This window comes from Hippopotamus amphibius, chromosome 5, assembly GCF_030028045.1.
Source record: "Hippopotamus amphibius kiboko isolate mHipAmp2 chromosome 5, mHipAmp2.hap2, whole genome shotgun sequence".
Taxonomy (NCBI): Eukaryota; Metazoa; Chordata; class Mammalia; order Artiodactyla; family Hippopotamidae; genus Hippopotamus; species Hippopotamus amphibius.
Genome location: NC_080190.1, coordinates 158,183,959 through 158,204,522, shown reverse-complemented (window position 1 = coordinate 158,204,522; position 20,564 = coordinate 158,183,959). Strand labels below are relative to the sequence as shown.

Sequence of the window (20,564 nt, the reverse complement as noted above, 5' to 3'; positions counted from 1 at the left end):
TCCTCTAGCTCCCTGTCCCCCACCTCCCTGGAACCTTCTGGAATGTGCTTCATAGGCCATACGAGAGAGGGGAACCCAGGGAAGTGAGGGGGTTGGCAAGTGAATGGTCTGAGGCCTGGGAACATTCAAACAGGCAATGATTTGGTCCAAGTGCCTTTAGTTCAAAGGGAAGCAGGTTCAAAGCCACTAGTTGTTAAAGTGGGGTCCTTGAGCCAGAAAATCCAAGAATGCCCAGCCTTGGCCCTGGGTAGGTCAGCTGGAGGAAGGAACCCTTCAGAAATGCGGGGAGGCCTGTAGAAATGGCCTCCAGGTGTGGGCCACCCTGGGCACCAGGCCAAGCTGCTCGAGCTGCAGCCGAGTGGGCCTGTAGGCGTTGAGGTTGCTGTAGAGAGCGGACAGGCCGTCGAGGGGCCTCGGGGAGAAGTGGGCCTGAGGGATCGGGGCCCCCCAGGGGCCATGATGGGGCTGGAATATGGGGGCCAGAGGTGGGTTTGAGGTCAGGGGGCTGCCGGGCCCCGAGGACGTGGACCGGCTCCGGTTCTGGGGGTTGCTGCCCGTTGACGGGCTGCTGAAGGGGTTGGAGGATGTGCGGTCACTGGCAGAGCAGCTGCTGCTGCTGAGGCGGCCGGGGGTTGCTCTGGGCTGGGGGGGTGCGGCCAGCCTGGGCGACTTGAGGCCCATCACGGGCTTGGAGGAGGCGTAGAGGTGGCGGAACTCCTCGTCAAACAGCTCCACCGCCTGGCCCGTGAACTTGGAGAGGATGTTCCGGTGCACGTGTCCGCAGAGCCAGGTGAAGCTGCAGGCGAGAGGACAGAGAGTGAGGGGCAGGAGTGGGGAGGCCTCGGGCACCCTGCTCCGGAGGAGGTGGGCGCTTGTGGCAGGACCAGTAGGAAAGGAATGAACACGTGCCCACTGCTCCTCCGCACCAGCTCCTTCCACCCAGGCCAGAACCCTGGTTATCCCCGCCCACAGATGGGAGAACTGAAGCTCAGAGACCAGCAGATGTTTGCAGAGGAGTAATTAAGATGCAGAGTGAATCCTGGCCTCAGGTTAAAGTTCCCTCCTGGTGCTCAGATTATGGCCCCTAAGAGATCCCTGTGGAGGAACAAAGGGGCTGAGTGCCGGCTGAGTGCCAGTGTCCCCACCTGTGCTGATGTGAGTCACCCTGCTGCTGGGGCCTTAGCGGCTCCACCTGTGACATGCGTGATACCTGCCTCTTCTAACCAGATAGGTTAGCAGTCTGGGGCTGCTCCTTGGAAGGCAGGGCTGTATTCCCATGAAAATCTAAACGGTGTAGCCCAGTTTTCAGGCAAATGGGCCGGAAGAGGTGCAGGGGTAGGAAGAATCCTATGCTCTTTGGGGATGGAAAGGAGAACACAGGGTGAGCCCACAGGACAGATGGCGCATCGGTGGGTTTGCCCAGACACCCACAGGAGGACGTCATCTAGCAGAGGCCTTGGCCTTCCCTCCCTTTACACATTTCAAATGAAAAGAAAACGCTCAAGGCATTTATGTGTTACCTTTTATGATTCCCTAATTTAAATTTAAATTTAAAATTTTAATTTAAATTCCCTATCTCTGTTGGAAAACTCCCCTCACCACCCCACTCCCCGCAGAAAAGCCTGGTGCCAGCACAGAAGACCCACAAAGAACATCATTTTAGAGATTCCTGGGTCCCTAATACTGTGGACCTAGGCATGGGGAGCAATGGGGACAGCATAGTCAGAGGGGGACAGGGTCGCTGTGGGGGACGGCGAGGTCTCAGCCTCCAGCCCCCAGCCAGTGTGTCTTGCCACCAAAAGGCGGGCCCAGCCTCGGGAGTCCCCTGCTCTGTGAGGCAGGGCAGGGCCGGGCCCACGCAAGGCTGGGGCAATCCTGGAAGAATAACGAGGCTTTGTTGAAGCCTCACCTCCAGCCCAGGAGTCACCTACACACCCCAGAGAGGTGAGCAGCTGATGCTGTGCCTGTGACCAGCCAGGTGAAAGGGACGGCAGCAGACTCTGGGACAGTGGGACTCGGCCACACAGACAAATCAGTCGCCCCGTGTTCTTTGCCATCAGGCTATGCTTTCAGGCTATGCCATCAGGCGTGCTTTCTCCACAAATCAGGTCTAGGGGACTTCCCTGGTGGTCCAGTGGTTGAGACTCTGTGCGTCCACTCCAGGGGGCATGGATTCGATCCCTGGTCAGGGAAAGAGTATCCTGCATGCGGTGCGGCCAGAAAACAAAAAGGCAGGTCCAGAGATGCCCTGGCAGCTTTACAGGCCCCTATGCACCCTGTGTGCCCATGTGCCTGCCCCCTGCACCCCCTGCGCCCCTGGACCCTGCAGCACCTGAGTGCCAACCCCCTCACCCCACGCACTGCCCGGGGTGCCCCTGCTTTACACCCTGCATGTCCATTCATCCCGTGCTCTCAGTTTTACACTTCCTTTTATCACCATCCATGGTAAGAATTACATTTTTATTTTTATTGTTTTTTTGGCCCTTAAGTACAGAGAATTGATTTAATGATAACCTTTGGCTCAAGACCCACTCTCATCATTATCTATTAATGGCCTATTTACATTTATGTAGCTTTAGTTTACTTTTTGGCCGTGCCAAGGGGTTTGTAGGATTCTAGTTCCCCGACAGGGATTGAACCCAGGCTCTTGGCAGTGAAAGTGCAGAGTCCTGACCACTGGACTGCCAGGGAAGTCCCTTTACTTAGTTATTTTAAGTAATCTAATAAGCACCTATGAACCCACCACCTAAGATAAAAAGCTAGCATCTCGACAATAACCAGCATCTAACCACATGGTCCCTCCTAGGAACCCATTTTTCCAGTTTCTCCAAAATAGAGGAAATCATTACCCAGAATCCTATGTCAGGGTTCCCATATTTTCCTTTTTCTATAATAAAGAAAAGTTTTATATATTCTTAAAAGTACCGTCAGCCCTCCATATATACGAGTTCTGCATCTGACATTTCAACCAAACCACGGATGGAAAATACTCAGAAAAATTTTTCCAGAAAGTTTCAGAAAGCAAGACTTGAATTTGCTCCATTGGCAACTATTTACATAATATTTACATTGTATTAGGAATTATAAACAATCTAGAGATTATCTAAAGTATCCAGGAGGATGTAAGTTATATGCAAATATAACAGCATTTTGTATAAGGCACTTTGAACATCCTCCAATTCTGGTATCTGTGGGGATGCTGGAACCAGTCTCCCACAGATGCCAAGAAACAACTGTAAATATTTTTAGTTTCGTTGTTTTTAACATGTATCTTTGGGGATTTTTTATCCACGTAAATATTGCTGTTTATCCATGTTATCTCTTGTTGCTGTACTTCACTCGTCTTTCACTGTTGTATGATATTCCACTGGGGGCTATACCGTGGTTTATTCATGCATCCTCCCATTGATAAGCATTTGGGCTGCTTCTATGGTTTTCCTGTTGTGACCAGTGCTGCTGTGAGTGCTCTTACACCTGTCTTCTACTGTCCTGTGGGCCAGTTTCTCTTGGAAATACACCTAGGAGTGGAATGGCTGGGTAAAGCTAGGTGAGTATTCAGCTTTAGAGAAAATGCAAAACTCCTTCCAAAGTCACTGTACCGATTTACAATCCCATCAGCAGTGTAGAAATTTGTAAATGCACTGTTTGTATTGTCAGGCTTCTTATTGGCTGGCCAAAAAGTTCGTTCAGGTTGTGGAAAAACTCAAATGAAATTTTGGCCAACCCAATATTTTTTTTTTTTATTTTTCCGAGTAGGTATAAAATGGTAACTCATTTTAGCCTTGATTTGCATTTTCCTGATCACTGATGATGCTGAACACCTTTTCCTGTGTTTCTTCCCCGGTGAGATGCCTGTTCTTGCCTCTCACCCACACTTCCATTGTGCTGTTTTGGTTTTGTGGTTTGTGGGAGTTCATTGTGATTCTTGACACTAATCTTGTCAGGGCATCATGAAAACCTGCTCCCAGCTTGTAATCTGGCTTTTCACATTCTTTAAGCTGTCTTTCAGGGAACCAAAGTTCTTAATTGTAATATAGTCAGATTTAGCAATCGTTTATAGTCAGTGTTTTTTTGTGTTCTGTTTAACACAGAGAGGTGTCTATGTTAAGACACCTAATCCTTATCCTAAGGTCTAAAAGACATTCATCTATGTTTTCTGCTAAGGGTCTTCAAATTTGCTTTTGACATTTAAGTTCTTTGAATCTATTGGGGGGTGCTTTGTGTGTGCGCGCATGTGTGTGTCTGTGTGAAGCAGAACCCAGTTTTTCATATGGAGAAATTTTTTTCTGGTTTCACATTTCCCCGCTGCTCTGACATGCCCTGTCATGTGTGGGTCTGTGTCTGGGCTTTCTGTTATGTTCTGTTTGTCACTTTGTGTGTCCTTCCCCCAATGCCACACTGTCTTGGTTACTACAGCTCCATCTGGAAGGGCAGGTTCTCCCTGCCTATTCTTCTTCAGATTTATCTTGGCTATTCTTGGAGAAATACATTTTACTGATACATTGTGACCTACTCACATGCACAGATATATGCATAACCCCACAACAATTTCCAGAACATCCTTTACCTCAGTGTGCTCTGATTATTTTTATTCTATCCTATTTCATTTTTTGAAGAACTCTGGGCATCAGCCACTAAATGAGTTTCATAAACAGTGATGCGCAGTTTGAAAAATTGTATTCCTCTAGCCATACTGGATGGCCAGGACCTAACAAGAACATCCATTCATTCAACAAATATTTATGGTCCTGTATAAACATACAGGCACTGTATTAACTGTACTTCCTGCCAGGAAGCAACAGAAAGAAAGAAAAGAAAAAAAAAAAAAACAGACCCAGCCCAGGCCCCGATATCATCTTTTTTCGACCTTGGATAAACAAGTTCACAGAAAAGGTCTCTAGGGAATGATCTGGAGGCTGCCACTGGCAAGATAAGTTAGCAGGACAAAGACAACAGGAATGAGCTCTCCAGCCAAGGGTGCAAAGACCCTGAGGCATGAAAGACTTGGGAGGAGGCCAGTGTGGCTGCAGCACAGTGGAGGGAAGAAGAATCCTGCCGAGACGGAGGCCCTGGTGAGAAGGTGGATTTCCCACCCCTCTGCCTCCAGGAGCAATGACATGCATTGAAGGATTTTAAGGATGGAAGTGATTCCATCTGGTTTGTGTTTAAAAATCTTTCTGTTCCTGGTAGAGAAAGCCCGGGGTGGCAGCCGGGGTCAGGGCAGGAGTGGAATCAGGGGCCAGTTAGAAGGCCGTGCTGATATCACGGTGTTCCTTACGCTGTTCCAGCTGCCTGATTTTGCACCCCACCCCCCGCCCCAATCTTTTTCATCCTCAATCCAACCTCCTGGACCTGCCGGCAGAAGGGGGAGCCCCCTCCTGGCTGACCCAGAGCACGTTCTTAGCGCATGCTGATGTTAGAGCACACATGGTACGACACTGCCGATCATCTACGTTGCTTGATGAGGAGAGGAGTTCTGTGTCCCCAGCACGTGGCACACAGCGCCTGTGCTGGGTAAGACCCTCAACAAGAGCATAAATGTTGAGCTGCACACGCTCCCCACCCCGACCCACGCGGCTCAGCCAGAGAAGCAGACAGAGTCCTGCGGTTTGGGAGAACTGTGTGCACCCAGAGGGAAGGGCCAAATATCTGAAGCCCAGAGACAGCCGGACTGAAAGGATGGGGTGAAGGCTTTTCTGATTTGTTTTTTGTTTTTATTGGAGACAACTCTAAGGGTGCCAGGGAAAAGGGTCCTCTGAGGGGCTGGCAAACAGATCACCTCTGAATGTTGAGGGTAAAGACAGCATCTCCACAGTTCTCAGGAATGGCCCAGCACGGCTTCAAGCCCACCCTCCTCCCGGTACCTCCCATATCAAGCCCAGCCTGGCCTCAGCAGGCCCTAGAGCTGGAGATCCAAGTGGAAGAAGCTGGTGGCCTGGGCCCCATCACCTACCCGCTCTGTGCCTCAGTCCCTCATCTGTCAGAAGAATAATGCCTCACTCAGGATTAAGGGGGGAGGATTAAGGGACTTCCCTGGTGGTCCAGTGGTTAGAACTCTGCGCTTCCATTGCAGGGGGGCATGGGTTTGAGCCCTGGTTGAGGAACCAAGATCCCGCATGCCGTGCCGTGCAGCAAGAAAAAAAAAGTCACGAAGATTAAATCCTTACTAAAGGTCTGCTCGCACCCGGCCCAGGGCCTGGCACAAAGCTCTACAAGGTGGTTCTACTTCCTTCTGCCCCTTCCAAGGGCAAGGCCACCCTGCATGGTGAGCTCCAAGGTCAAATACAAATGAGAACTGAGAGGCTTAATTCCTCTTATTGAAAATAAGAGGAGAGGCTTCCCCTGCCCCCACACAGTTCATCTTCTCTTTCAGAATTTCTGTGTCTGCCCTTTTCAAATGTATGGAAATCTTTTTAATGGTTAAATAAGCCGCTTGCCATTTGCACAACTGGTTGCTCAGAGATGGGGGAAGGGGAAGTGACTGCTTAGTGGTGGGGGGGCCGTGGACATGCCATCCCCACGTCTATGTGTGCTGCTCTGACAGAAGGTGTATTTTAGGCCAAAGGATTTTGAGAAGCAGGTGCAGGCAGGACTATCTGACATCCCCCTTCTCCCTGAAGCCAGTACAAGGCCCTCATGTGAGAGGTGCCCTTAAAACAGTAAGGTTTAACCGTTTCTTTGGGTCTTCATTTCCTTTTTAAGGCTCCTATGTCATGTAAAACTTGTATTTAATAGATTTGTTTGCTTTTCTCCTGTTAATCTGTCTCTCATACGGCCATTTTACAGGGCCCCAGCCAGAGAACCTAGAAGGGTATCAGAAAAACGTTTTTCCTGGGACTTCCTTGGCAGTCCAGTGGTTAGGACTCTGCCCTTCCACTGCAGGGGGAACGGATTCCATCCCTGGTGAGGGAACTAAGATCCCATAAGCTGTGCAGCTGAAAAAGAAAAAAGTTTTTCCTCCCCATACAGTGGGCATGGGGTTTCTTTTGGGGGCAATGAAAATGTTTTGGAACTAGATAGCGGTGATGGTAGCACATACTGCCATCACTGGTAGTGATGGTACTACCTGCTACTGAATTGTACATTTAAAATCATTCATTTGTGTTACGTGAATTTCACCTTACTAATAAAAAAGAATGAGAGAATTCCTCAGCTCTGGTGGACCCCTCTCTCCAGGCTTGGCTCCTGGGGTCTGGGGCAACTGCCCAGGCACAGACCTGCCCCTTCCCCTCCAGGTGGTGAACTCAGTGTAGTGGGGCTTGATCAAGGTCAGAGGTCAAGGTCGGAGGCCTGATATGGAGTTTTAGGCTGAGCTTCCGCCCTGAGCTTCATTTGCTGGCTGCCCAGAGGCCTTTGTTGCTCTCTAGGGAAGGAACGAAAGGCTGAGAAGGTGGCTTTGGCCACTTGGGGAGGGAAGCTCAGTCCCACCTCAGCCTCTTACAAACAACCGAGGGCTGGAGACCGAGCCTGAGAATCAGCAGCGGGGGGCCCCACTTTCCACAGGTGCCCCCGGATGAAGCAGAGGATGAGGACAGAGGCTGTGGGTGGAAGCAGACGTGGGCTCAGGGACCCCAGGACGCTGGAGGTGTCCCCTTAGGGCTGCCGCATCCCCGCGCCCCCTCCGCGCCTGCTAGCTGTAAAACCACAGCTGTTCCCCTCGCAGTGGGACAGTGCCCCCCAGGTTCCTTCACTGCAGCCTGTGAGGTAGAGGCAATGGGCCCTGAGCACAGTGAGGAGAACAGGCGCAGGAAGGGGTGGAGGGGAGCCCAAGAGGGGCAGCCCGGCCGCTGTCCCAGGCCCCCTCCCTCCCCTGGATTTGTTAGCCGCTACCACCTAGTTTGAGTGGAGCTGCAGGAGGCAGCCCCCTCCTCTTCACGCCTGCTGCAGGCCCATCTGCATCTACTAGGTTTCTGCATAGCCGGCGAGTGAGTGAAGGAACAGAGAGGTGCAGCGACTTCCCCAAGGTCCCCCAGCCAGGAAGCTACAGAGCTGGGAACTGAACTTAGGTCATCTTGCCTTCTAGGCTGGGCTGTCGCCACTTCTGGTCTCTAGCGGCAGCCTTAGGTCCCGTGAAATTTGGAGATATTTCTGACAGGGAAGTGAAGGATGCGTCGGGAAGTTGGTGGTCGGGGGCCAAAGAGGTTGATGCTTGTCATCTTATCTGGGACATGGTGACAGCTCAGCAAGCCCTGGCAATTCTGAAGCGAGAGGAGGGCTGTCTCAGTGCCCTCCAGTCCTCTTGGGGCCCACACATCCCTCTCCCCAGCCAATGTGGCATCGCCCAGACCTGCTCTGCTGGGCAGGTCCTCAGGACCAATGTCTTCTCAGCCCTCACCCTTTCAAGTCTTGTCTATTCCATGTCCTTTCCCTAGGGCTTTGGCTGGCTGATAGCAACCACTTTTGAGCACCTACATTTTGCAGATTTTATCTCCTTGAGCCTTATCAGTAGTCTTTGAGGGGAACTATTGTTATCCCCATTTTACAGATGAGAAAAGATGCTAAAAAAGGATTGAATTGCACACTTTAAATGGGTGAGCTATCTGGTATGTGAATTACATCTCAATACATTCGCTATATTAAAATAACTAAACATTTTGAAAATAAAATGGGGCCCACACACACAACAAAACAAATTGCACAGCTTTAGAATCACACCTGAGAAATCTGAGGAGGGAAACAGGACTTTATGTCCTATTGCCATGCAGAGGGAAACCGAGGCAGTTGGACGTGTCTCTCTACCCCGACGTCCTCCCAGGAAGAGCCCAGATCTCCCCCTTGCTCCCAGGCTAGTCCTGCCTCCAGCCTCGTGAAAGTGATGAGTCCCCAGCTCCCCCAGGAGCAGCTGGTGGGCGCTTGGGCCTGAGCGGCTGGGGCTGGTCTGCACCTCACTCAGCCTTGACCTCCACGACGCCCCGACAGAAGGTGAAGAAACCCAGCACTCACCTGTACGATCCACACAGGACGTATCTCCAGTCCGAGATGATGAACTTCTCCTGGACTTGGCCGGCGAACTTCCTGCCTGATTTGGCGCAGTACACCTCTCCTTCCACGCTCCGGATGGAAATGTTCTGTTAAAAGGGAAGTCAAGGCGTCCTCACTAACTGCGTGTTCATAGATACGCACTTGCCTAAGAAAACGTCTGGAAAGATGTTCGCCAAGAGTCAACGGGTCAGTGTGGAGGGAAAGGGAAGGAGGAAGGGGGGGAGGAAGGGGGGGGAGGAATTGGGGGAGGTCGGGGTCTCCTGAGGCCAGCCTGCCTGAGCTGGGGGGCAGTCACCAAGGAAACCACCTGTCAGCTGTTCAGCTGGGTCTGCTTGTGAAAGCTGTGGGTGGTTTGACATTTGAGCTGGAATTAACTGCCCCAAATTTGCCATGACTAAATGAACCCTCATCTCTGGGTTTCCCTTCTCCTTGCCAGAAGAAGGAAGTAAGGAGTTTGATTAAGTCCAAGAGAAGCAGCTTCCTGCCGGGGTTGTGGAGTCCTAAAGGTGCATCACCCAGGTCCTGGATGTTGCCCTGCCCTGGAAGTGCACCCCCTGGGTCTTCTCAGCTGAGAGGAGAAAAGGCAGAGGTTGGGCCCTTTATCCTTCTCGGCACACAGTGGATCTGTGTGAGGTCAGAGGGCTATGAGCAGGAGCGATGGAAATCTCTTCCAGGTCAGGTCCTAAAAGCATCCCTCGGAATCCTCCTGCCCTCCCTCCCTGTCGCTGTGCCTCGGGGGCCATGTGTTCCTTACGGTGCAGCTACAAGAGGAGGGAGGGCCATCTGACCTGGACTTTGAGCAAGAAATAAACGTTTATAGTGTTAAGCCGTTTAGATGGGGGCATGTACTGCCACAGTGTAGCCTATTCTATCCTAACACAAAGTACATTTCGCACTGTCACAGGGCCCTACCTTGAGGTGACTGTCAGAGATCTGGGCTTTGTCACACATCTCCTGGAAGAGCTTCACACCTCCCTGGTCCAGGAGCACACAGACGAATACCCCGCGCTTGTTGGCCGCCTCTAGGATGTCACACAAGATCTCCACATCCGTGAACACATCCATCAAGATGGCCAGGACCTGGGCCAGGGCAGAGGGGTCGGACACCAGAAGAGTCAGGGCCAGGTGCCCACTGGTTTCAGTCAAACTCCCTCAGTCCCAGGGGGCCTGGGAGAGCTCTTCCCGTTGCTGCTGTGCTGGGGGGAGGGGAGGGTTTGACAGGGCAGGACTCAAGGATGGGTGCAGAGCTGCAGTGGGGGTCCTGTCTCTGTCCCGACCCCATGTCTCCAGCCCCACCACAGATCTTCTGGCCTCTCCACCCACTGTTGGAGTGGAGAGTACAGAGGAGGAATGAGAGAAAAGCAAAAAGAGGAGGCAGAGAGGGAGAGATGAGACCAAGGGGAGGTGGCTGGGCAGATTCACAGGAGAGGGACAGATTTAAATTCACAGGCTCTCAGCCCTTTGGAGCTCAAAGGCACTCTATGGCAACTGGCTTTCAATTTTTTTTTTTTAATATTTATTTATTTAGCTCTGCTGAGTCTTAGTTGGGGCATGCGGGATCTTTAGTTGCAGCATGTGGACTCGTAGTTGTGGCATGCATGTAGGATCTAGTTCCCTGACCAGAGATCAAACCTGGGCCCCCTGCGTTGGGAGGACGGAGTCTTAACAGCTGGACCACCAGGAAAGTCCCTCAAATGTTTTCAAGCTGTGGAATCCTCGCCTCAAACAAAATCCCTGTGCAGACCCCAGGGGATATAAACTAGACTAGACTGAGCTGCCCTAGTGGGATGAAGAAGGGAGTCCAGCAGGTACTGCATCCTCCCTCATAGCAGAAGCTTGGGGGGTGGGGAGCCCTAGATGTCCAGCAACAGGGAGAGACACATGTGTTCCTGCCAGCCAGGCACCCGTTCCTCCTCCTCCTCCTGCCAACACCACCCCTAGCTCACTTTTATTTTATTTTTGGCCACACCGTGCAGCTTTTGGGATCTTAGTTCCCCAACCAGGGATAGAACCCATGCCCCTGCAGTGGAAGTGACAAGTCCTAACCACTGGACTGCCAGGGAAGTCCCCCAAACTCACTTTAAGGAATTACCTCTGCTCCACCATCCATGTGCTTTGGGTGGGGCTACTGCCCTGGCCAGGATTGGGTGTGGGGGAGGCACACTGAAGCCAGACCACTGGCCACATAGATTGGCCCAAAGGTGGTCACATGACATAAGTTATCCTCATGGGAGTCAGCCCAGGACTTCTGCTGGGACTCTTGGAGAAAGGAGTCAATCTTTCTACTGGAATTGCTCAGCTAGTGGATTATAAACTACGGCTGCTGGCAGCCATCTGGCACCATGTGGGGGCAGCCTGCCTAAAAACAAAGCCAGATCCGGAGAAAACAGGACCAAGAGGTGGAGACAGATTCCCCAGGAGCATCCTTTGAACATCTGATTTCAGTTACACCTGAAGCCAATCCTATGCTTGTCCAATGAGTATGTCAATGCATGGTCCTCTTAAGCTTGTGTGGGGTTACTTTCTGTGATGTGACTTATTATAAGAAATGTATATTTGGTCTTCATACCTGTTTCTGGCACAGAGCTCCTAATATCCTTAGAATTTCCAAGGTGATGAGAGCTGAGAGCAATAAAGGTGTCTTATGTTAATGGGGTGACTTTTGGACCTAAAGATGTTGGCACTTAAGGATGGGAGAGCTCTTTGCCAGGAGAACCAACCTTGTGATTAGAGGGTTGGAACTTTTAGTCTCACCCTACAACCTCCAGAGAAAGGAGGAGCTGGAGGTTAATCAGTCACCAGTGGCCGATGATTTGATCAATCATGCCTATGTAATGAAGCATCCAAAAGGAGAGGGTTCAGAGAGCATCTGGTTGTTGAACATGTGAGGGTTTGGGGAGACCGGTGCACTGAGAGAGATGCCCTGTGCATCCCTTCCCTCTGGCTGTTCCTGAGTTATATCCATGTATAAAAAACCAGTACCCTATTAAGGAAAATGTTTCTCCGACTGCTCTCAGCCACTCTAGCAAATTAATCAAATCCAAGGAGGGGGTTGTTGGATTCTCTAATCAATAGCTAGTTGTTAAGAAACACAGGTGACAACCTCGCCTTGCGATTGGTGTGAATTGAATTGTAGGACACCCAGCTGGTGTCCAAGAATTGCTTGGTGGTGTGGGAAAGGCTCCCACACAGTGGAATGGAACAGAACTAGAACTTTTTGTCAATCAAAAGTCCTTCCTAAATACCTAAATTGTGGTGTGTTGACAAATGAATTATTAGGCAGCCATTAAAAATGACCATTATAATGGTTACATAGAAAGTATAAGGAACAGTGAAAAGTGAAAGTAAAACTGGCTGTTTAATAGATGCTCAACAAATGTGTATTAACCGTTAATGAATTTAAGTAGGGGGAAAAAAAGCACAAAATGATAGCACCTCCACTGTGATTGCCAGTGAGGGAAAGCAGTGTACAGATAGATGAGCACAGAGCCCAAACTAGCAGTCATATCTGGATGGGGGACTGTGGTGATTATTTCTTCAACATTATCTGTAATGATAATGTTCCACCACTTTTCTAATAATTACAATGAATTTGTTTTGACCATCAACTTCTGGGAAGTAGCAAGGACAAGAAGAGTGTCACGGAGACAGGCGAAGGAGATGGCTGGTACCCACTTGGAGCTGACTTGCTGCTCAGTTGATGTGGGTGTCTGGACAGGAGAGGGAACTGCTGAGAAATTGCTCACTCTGGGCTAGAGGTCACTAGAGATGTTCTAATAGTGAGGCCCATGATCCTTTAGAACCGTGGCCCTGTTAACACACGATTGAGTATATGTACACATTTAAGCTTACGACACCGATAGCACTGAGGTCACCTCTCCTGAAAGATAAATGCCTCCTCGTCCAAGGTATTGGCAAAAGGGACAATTCTCTCTCCCTAGGAGATCAGTAAATCCTTCCAGTTGTGTTCCAGTCAGTCTTTGTTTTCCAGAGACAGGGCTGGTGAGCAGGCAACCGATTGACAGAGAAGGGGAGAGGTTTGCAAAAAACCCAGCGTCCTGATTTGAGGGATGCTAGAAAGGACAGGCTCATGATATCCAGATTTGCCTCCTGTTGGGATTGTCTCCCAGCTGGATTGATTCAAGTCCCATAACTTCTTCTGTCCCCTGCGTGGGCATCCTACCTCACAGGTTGTAGTGGGTTGATCAATGATGTCCCAAAAGATGCCCCTCCCTAACCTCCAGAACTGTGGATGTGACCTCATTGTAAAAAAAAGCGTCTTGGCAGATGTAATTAAGACTCTCAAGATGAGATCATCCTGGACTTTCCAATGAACCCTAAATCCAATGAGATGTGTTCTTATAAAAGACACTCAGAGGAGAAACAGGGAGAGGACGATAAGGCCATGTGAGAATGGAGGCAGAGGCTGGGCTTCTGTAGACACAAGCCAAGAATCACCTGAGCCACCAGCAGCTGGGAGAGGAAGGACAGATCCTCCCCTAGAGCCCGTGGAGGGAGCATGGCCCAGCTGAAACCTTGATTTTGGACTTCAGGCCTCCAGAACTGTGAAAGAATACATATCTGTTGTTTTGAGCCACGAGATGTGTGATCATTTGTTATGGCAGCCCCGGGAAACTAATACAGAGCAGTAGCACGTAATCCAGAGGGAAAACAATCCTCTGGGAGTTAGGGAACATTGGCTCCAGCTGTGGTGCTAGTGGAGGCGAGCTGAGGGCCTTCGGACAAGACACTTAGCATCTCTGGGCCTCAGTTTCTTTACCTACAAGACACTGCACGATCAAAGAGCATTAGCTGTCACGTAAGCTGGGTCTAATCGTAAGCCCAGATAACATAAACGAAAGCACGTGCAGAATTTTGTAAAGTGCGTAGTTAAAATGACTGTTGATTTTCATGTGCACTGTCCTTGAGCACGTGTGGATAATGTTAGAATAACACCATGCAAGAATGTTGTTTTAATCCAGGTTATGGGAGAGGATTAAAATTAGTGCCCACACCACTACGGGCATAAAAAAGAAACAGTAGGATTCTTGTTAGGGCCAATCAGACGGACCAGCACAGAGGCGTGAGGTTGGCTGAGAAGGAAAAGGAGGTACTTCCCATGCTAAGCAAGGAAACTGGCCTGGGAGCACCACCTGGCAGGCCGGCTCTGGGAATCTGGAGCTTCAGCGAAATGGAGGGGCCCAGCCAGGGGGCTGCTGGTCCGCCGGGGTGATACCCACAGGCAGGGGTCATCCTGCAGAGACCTCAGATCCTGGCTGAGAATCCCTCACCACCTTCCAGGCAGAGGTGAGTTCCTCTTGGGCTGGAAATCCTGCTGCTTTGGGAAGGGCAGGGGGCGGGAGGGGACATGGGTCCTGGCGGGGCCACCAACCATGTTGGGGCCAGTTGTTGGGGCCCCTAGCATCCCTGTGCCCCACTTTGTGCTTCGATTGCTACTCTTCCCTCTTTCTCCTGTATGTGCTGATGCTCCCTTTTGGAGTTTGCTTTTGGTGGATGAGTAATAACAGCAGCAACTATTTCTTGAGCACCTACTCTCAGCTGTGTGTTCGTCTCCTGTAACTTTCACAACACTGGTACCCTGGTTTCCCAGGTGAAGAGCCAGGGGCGCAGAGATGTTAAGTAACTTTCCAAAAGCTGTAGGGCTGGAAGGCAGGGAGATGCCTCAGACCCCAACCCAGAGCCATGCTCCCAACCAATCTACTGCAGGCCTGAGAGGAGGACTCTGATCTCTGTTTACATCAGATACAGCCTGTCTGTCCTCTGCTTGTGGGTTAGGGATGGGCCGGGGAGGGAGAGTCAAGCCCTGGGAGGGTTGGGAGACCCCAGAGCAGAGCTCAAAGGGAATGTGGACAGAGGAAAGGAAAGGGGCACAGGTGGACTCTCCACCATCACCTATCTGCTGACCAAAGGCAAGGGGGCCAACAGCCCTTAAAAAGGCTCCTGTGAGAGGACCATCCCCCTGCAACCACGTGCTCCCATCTGTTTGTGTCGCCCCTGGCTGTGCCCGGTGCTCCCCTCCCCCACCGCCGATCTGGAGCAGTGACAGTACGGCAGCGCTGAGCCCCGGCACCCGGAGAGGGAGAGGGACTCCCTCTAGGGAGCGCCCATGGGAGGGGAGACAGGCCAATCACAGACTCCAGGAGGATGGTGGGGGGCAGGGAACACCTCTGCTGGCCCTTGGGGGCCACCCCACACGACCCTGGGACCTAGACGGGACCTGGGCAGAAGCTGGGCTCCGGCGCTGGGTAGAGGCGCCCTGTTGTTCGGAACCCCCGTGGACGGAGGGGGCTGGACCCTTCTCTCCCCAGGTCTGCCCTTGGCTGCCCTTGTCAGAGGAACAACCAGAGACCTTGCGCTGGGGACTCTGGTGGTGTTCAAGGCCCTGGAATCTCAGGTGTCAGGCACTGGGGGGGGGACCGCTCATCAGCGTCTTGGGGCGGGGGCGGGGGCGGGGTGGTGCCGGTTCCGCTCAGGTTTCCTGCTGTGTCCCATCCCTTGAAGCTTGCGCCGTGTCCAGCCGCTCCCAGGGCAGGGGCTCAGCCTGAGAAGACGGTCTTTGCTACCTAGGGGTGGGGGAATGGAGCTTCTTCAGGACCTTCTTGCAGCTGCCCAGCCCCCGCTCCTCTGCAGGCTCCCCCCACGCCCCCGCCACCTCCTTAGAGACCTGAGTAGATTTTTCTTTCTGCAGTGAAAGGAAGAGGGAGAGGGGGTCGAGCAGGGACGGGGGGCTTCCCTGCTCAAGTTCTCCAACTATTAGCTCTTGGGACCCCTTTATACTCTTAAAAATTACTGAGGATTCCAAAAAGCTTTGGCTTAGGTGGATTATAACTATCGACACTTGTCATATTAGAAACAAACTGAGAACATTTTTAATGTTTATTAGTTATTTTAAAATAATGAATATTGCTTACTTAAAACCATATTAAACCCATTACATGTTAACATAAATACCAATTTTAAAGCAAAAATAACTATTCTTTCCAAAACAGCCATAACAAAATGGAGTGAGCAGAGTGGCATTATTTTAGTTTTGCAAAGTTCTGTGGTGTCTGGCTTAACAGGAGACAGCTGGTTCTCATATCTGCTTCTGTTGTGATGTGTTGTTTGGGAGGAAGTATATGAAGATAATCCGGCCTCACACATATGAGTGGTTAGAAAGGGCAGGACCTCACAGACCCACTGGAAGGGTCTTAGAGCCCTCGGGGGTCCTGGACCACACTTGGAGGATGGGTTACTCATGTTTTTTGTTTTCTGTATTTTATGATGCTTTGACATTCCAGGGCTAGCTGATTACAAGAGATAACAAACACCTTGCCTAAAAGCAGCCTCTGATATGCTAACCAAGCAATCCAGAGCCATGTCCCAAGCCTCCTTTATCTAACTCTCCAGCATCCAGACAGTATTTCCCTGCCCACCCTAAATCACCCCAGTGCCAGGTACAGGACAACCGGGGACCATATATGGCCCAGAGCCTGCTGGAATTATTCAGTCTAGCCAATCCTAAACTGTTCACCTGGCCCTGCGTTGCCTTTCCTGCAAAACCACAGTAAGGGCTTGTGTCTGTGCACTCACCCGGCTCCTTCTGCCTCCTGACGGACCCTGGTGCTCCCCATGTGGTCCTGCATGGTGTGCGGTGCCTCCTGTTCTAGGAAACTGAGTAAAAACCTCTTCCTTCCTGACAGTCCTTTCCACATCTCCCTACCTCCAGGGCCTCCAGCCCTCTCACTCCTCTTGACCTCTGTGTTTGACACACCCTAGACCTGCAATTCTTTTACCTCCCCTCTCTGCCTGGCAAACTCTTACTCAGCCTTTGAGACTCAACTCAGAGGCCACCTCTTCTGTGAAGACTGCCTTAGTCACCCTCCCCTCTCCTCCCAGGCACAGAGGATTTCTCAAGCCCAGGGCTGCCACCCACCAGTGTCACCTCCTCTTCCCACCTCTCCCCTAAAGGCATGTGGATGGAGGGAGGGAGGCCTCTTGTTCTGCTCTGCCATCCTGGGTGCAGGGCCTGGCCAATGAATTAGGCTTTATGGAATAAAAGAACGAGAGCATGAAGGGAAAGAGGGAAAACTCGGGCTCTTTAGGAAGCAGATACTGCTCTGGGAAACACCCCAGCAGGCTGGCTCCATTTGTTCCTCTCTGTTCTCTTCTGGAGCTGAAGCCATAGGAGAGGAAGAAAACAAACCTATTTCCCCCCTCTCCTCCCTCTTCTCTCCCTCTCTGTGTGGACACAGCCTACTTCCATGGACAGCCTGTGGCTGGGGATCCAGCCTCCCGGCATTTCTGTGGGAACAGGTCACTGGTCACTGCTGAGGCCGTGTGTGTGTGTGTGTGTGTGTGTGTGTGTGTGTGTGTGTGTTGTGTAGGGGAGTGATATCACAAACTGCCTGCAGGACCCTGACAGGTAACAAAATGGGTGAAGGTCATCAGGGCCTGGGACAAGAGGGAGTGGTGGGGACTGTGGCAAAGGTGACCCACCCAAAGAGGTGGCCTCAGCTCAGCACCAGCAGAGCCAGGTCTTCCGGCAAGCTAAGAGGAGCTGGAAATTCTCCCTTTTCGGTGAAATCTTCTGATTTTTAAGTGTTGTCCTAAATGTGTAACATACTGTTACATACACGTTTAGGACCTGAGAGAGAAGCCTTTCTGGGTGGGTGGGGGAAGGAGAAGGACTCAGCCAGGGGATGATGGTTCACAAGCCCCAACCTGGCTTCTTTCCAGGGAGTCCCACTCACCCTTTGAGCTGCAGCTGCGGTTGAGAATTTCGCCAACACCGCTGGTCCCACCCCTCGGGAGAGCACTGAACTTCAGCACAGAGAGAGCAGAGGTAGGGGAGCACACTTAGGAACAGGCCCTGGGAGCTGGAAGGGACCTTAGTCCAGTGTGGCATCTGGGGCCTGGGGAGGTCAGGGGACTCGCCCTGGGTTGTGCAGCCCACCCCAGGCAGTGCAGGCACTCCCGGCCCCCGCCGGGACCCACCCGTCAATTCCTGATGCTGCCTTGCCAGGGAAACGTGAAGTACTGCTCTGAAGTGGCCCAGCAATGTGAAAAGCTCACCCCTTGTTACCTTCTGTTTTATCCTCCAGAACTCCACTCCCTCCCTCCTTCCCTGTTTGAGCACAGCTTCCCCGCTCCTGGTGGCTTCTGGAGCCATGAGATTTCATACAGTATTGGACTTGGGAGGGGATTCCGTCATGAGAGTGGGATCTTAGCAGAAAATGAGCTTTAATACCAGTTTGTTCTTTTTTGAGTTCTTTTAAATGTAAAAAAATAATAATTTCAGTGATGAGTGAGAGACTCTTTACAGATGACGAAGTCCTTTCCTTGGAGTCCATTCTCACCCCCTGCCCCTGCAGCTTCCGGAGGGCGGAGAGGCACCCATAGCCCTGTGCTGACTGGTCCCCTTGTGCGCCTGGGTAGAACGATCTGGAGTCCCTCCCCCATTCCCCAGGCGAGCAGGCAGCCCCTGGGTCCCCGCAGTTCCAGGAGCATTGGGGGAACTCCTGACCAAATACCAATCCTGGTGCCTGAAATTCTCTGGCCTTGAAGGATTTTTCTTCCTCTGAAGTCACTTATTAAAATGTAAACACTCTGGGGAGGGAGAAACCTCTGCTACCTCCTCTGTCTCCTGTCTGACCACCGGCTGGATTCAGGTGCTGCCCTGAATTTGTGGGCACACAGGTCTAAGCCAAGCCTGAGAGGAAGCAGGACAAGTTTGCAGCCCGTGGAGTGGCCCTTTCATTAGGAAACACAGAAGTGAGGCACCTCGCCTAGCCTGGGGAACTCAGGAAAGGCTTCCCAAGAACGGAACTTCAGTGCTGGGTCCTGAGAAGGAGTAGGCGTTAAGGAAGAAGCAGGGAAGGTGAAGGGGCTCCGGGCAGAAGGAACAGTGTGTGCAGAGGCCTCGAGACAGAGCCTGGTGTGTTTGAGAATCTGTAAGGCACTCAAGATTGAGTGGCAGGAGGTGGGAGAGGAGCTGGAGACATCATGAACCATGCTACGCAGTCTGCTCTTCCCACTGAGGGCAGGTGGGAGCCACTGAAGGCTCTAAGCAGTGAAGGGACCAAGTTAAATGTGAAGTATAGGAAAAAAGTGTCTACAGCAGCTTGGAGACTAGGTGGTCGGGAATCAAGATGGAAGAGGAGGGTCAGACGGGAAGCTATTGCAGGAGTTCCAGGGATGGGTGGTGGTGGCCAGGACCCAGATTGTGCCCAGTGGGATCAGGAAGTTAGTGATCTAGGGCAAGGCAGAGAGCAACATCCCTGGTTCCATCCTAAGCTCCAATCACCCGGACTCCATCCCTTAGAGCAGGATGCACTCCTCTCCTTTCCTCCACCCCCACCCCAGCTGTAGCCAAGGAGACACAGTCTCCGCCATTGCTACCTGGCTGGTCCGGCTGATGCAGCGGCGGATGAGGTCCCTGATGTTGCTGTGCTTGTCCGTCTGGAAGTACACGGTGGCGCTGGACTTTTCCTTCAGGTAGGGCTTCTCAGCTGAGGCCCAGGTGTGCAGCAGGGCCGGTTCACTGCCCTCTGAGGCCACAGGGAAGTAGGTGCCTGATTGCAGGGAACAGGAGTCGAGTCCCTGGGAGCCTGCCTCGGCCCCTCCTGGGGTCTCAAGAGCACAGGGGGGCTCCTTGGCCCGGGCCTGGATGTACTGGGCCTCCGCAGAGGACAAGAAGTCCACCTCGCCCTCCTGGCTGAGCGCCTGGCCGTAGGCCTCGGGGCCCCCATCCAAGAGGGCATCTGTGGCCAGCCGGGCACTCTCATTGTCACTGAAGTCAGCCCTGGCCGGCTGGACCCACTGGCTCTTGACATCTTCCAGGCGTTTCTGGATCTTGCCCACGTGCCTCGCCCAGCTCATGCTGCCCTGTCCCCGGAGTCGGGGGGTGCGGCCGGCACCTGAGCTCTTCCTGGTGTCAGGGGCAATCGGGCCACACCAGCCAGGAGGAGCGGAGCTCCCGCCACTCCTGGAAAGCACCCACTCCCAGCACTGGTGTGCGGCCAGTGTCTAGGAGGACCTGCTGGGAGGAAGTGATTTACTGCCGTCCTGAGCAGTGCTTCACAGGGATCATCGCTCACTGCCGTGGGTTGGCTTATCTCTGAGCGACACCCGCCCTGCCCTTAGGCCAGGAGGGCTGGCTCAATCACGCCTGGGCACACTCAGTCCTGGGAGACTTCCTGTCCTCCCAGCAGCCAGGGAAGCCAAGGCGAGCCGGCTTTCCAGCTTGTTGTGCAATTCTCCTGAAACCCTCAGGCCCCATTTACAAAGCAAGCAGGCTCTTCCAGCACTGTCACCCCTGTGCCTCAGGTCCCCTCCCGTGCTCCTCAGTTCAGACGCCGATTGGTTCAAAGACAACAGTTTCCCTGCTGGGCCCCTGAGTTCTGCCGTCTGTCCTGTCCCTGTGTGTGGAGAGAAGCTGGGTGGCCGCCAGGCAGGACTGTTCAGCAGGCGCTCCTCCTTTCTCTTTGTGACACCCCAAGTTCCCGGCCCTCCCCATTCTCTGGAAAAGCCTTCTCTCCCATCTCTCGTCTCTTATTGTGTTTGCCATGGTCATGCTTGGA

At 52.2% G+C, this 20,564-nt stretch overlaps 1 protein-coding gene across 2 annotated transcripts; it reads right to left on the bottom strand.

Annotated features, from left to right (window-relative positions):
- Positions 1–214: 214 nt before the first annotated feature.
- FAM83A (family with sequence similarity 83 member A) lies at positions 215–20,027 on the bottom strand. Of its 2 annotated transcripts, XM_057736524.1 has the most exons (4): positions 19,384–20,027; positions 9,895–10,062; positions 8,944–9,068; positions 215–796 (listed from the first exon to the last, which is right to left on the bottom strand). In XM_057736524.1, the coding sequence occupies exons 1-4, from the start codon at positions 19,861–19,863 to the stop codon at positions 274–276; spliced, it is 1,296 nt and encodes a 431-aa protein (XP_057592507.1). In that variant the 5' UTR covers positions 19,864–20,027; the 3' UTR covers positions 215–273. The 2 variants fall into 2 exon arrangements, with proteins under 2 accessions (XP_057592507.1, XP_057592508.1); XM_057736525.1 differs by lacking the exon at positions 9,895–10,062.
- Between the last annotated feature and the right edge of the window lie 537 nt (positions 20,028–20,564).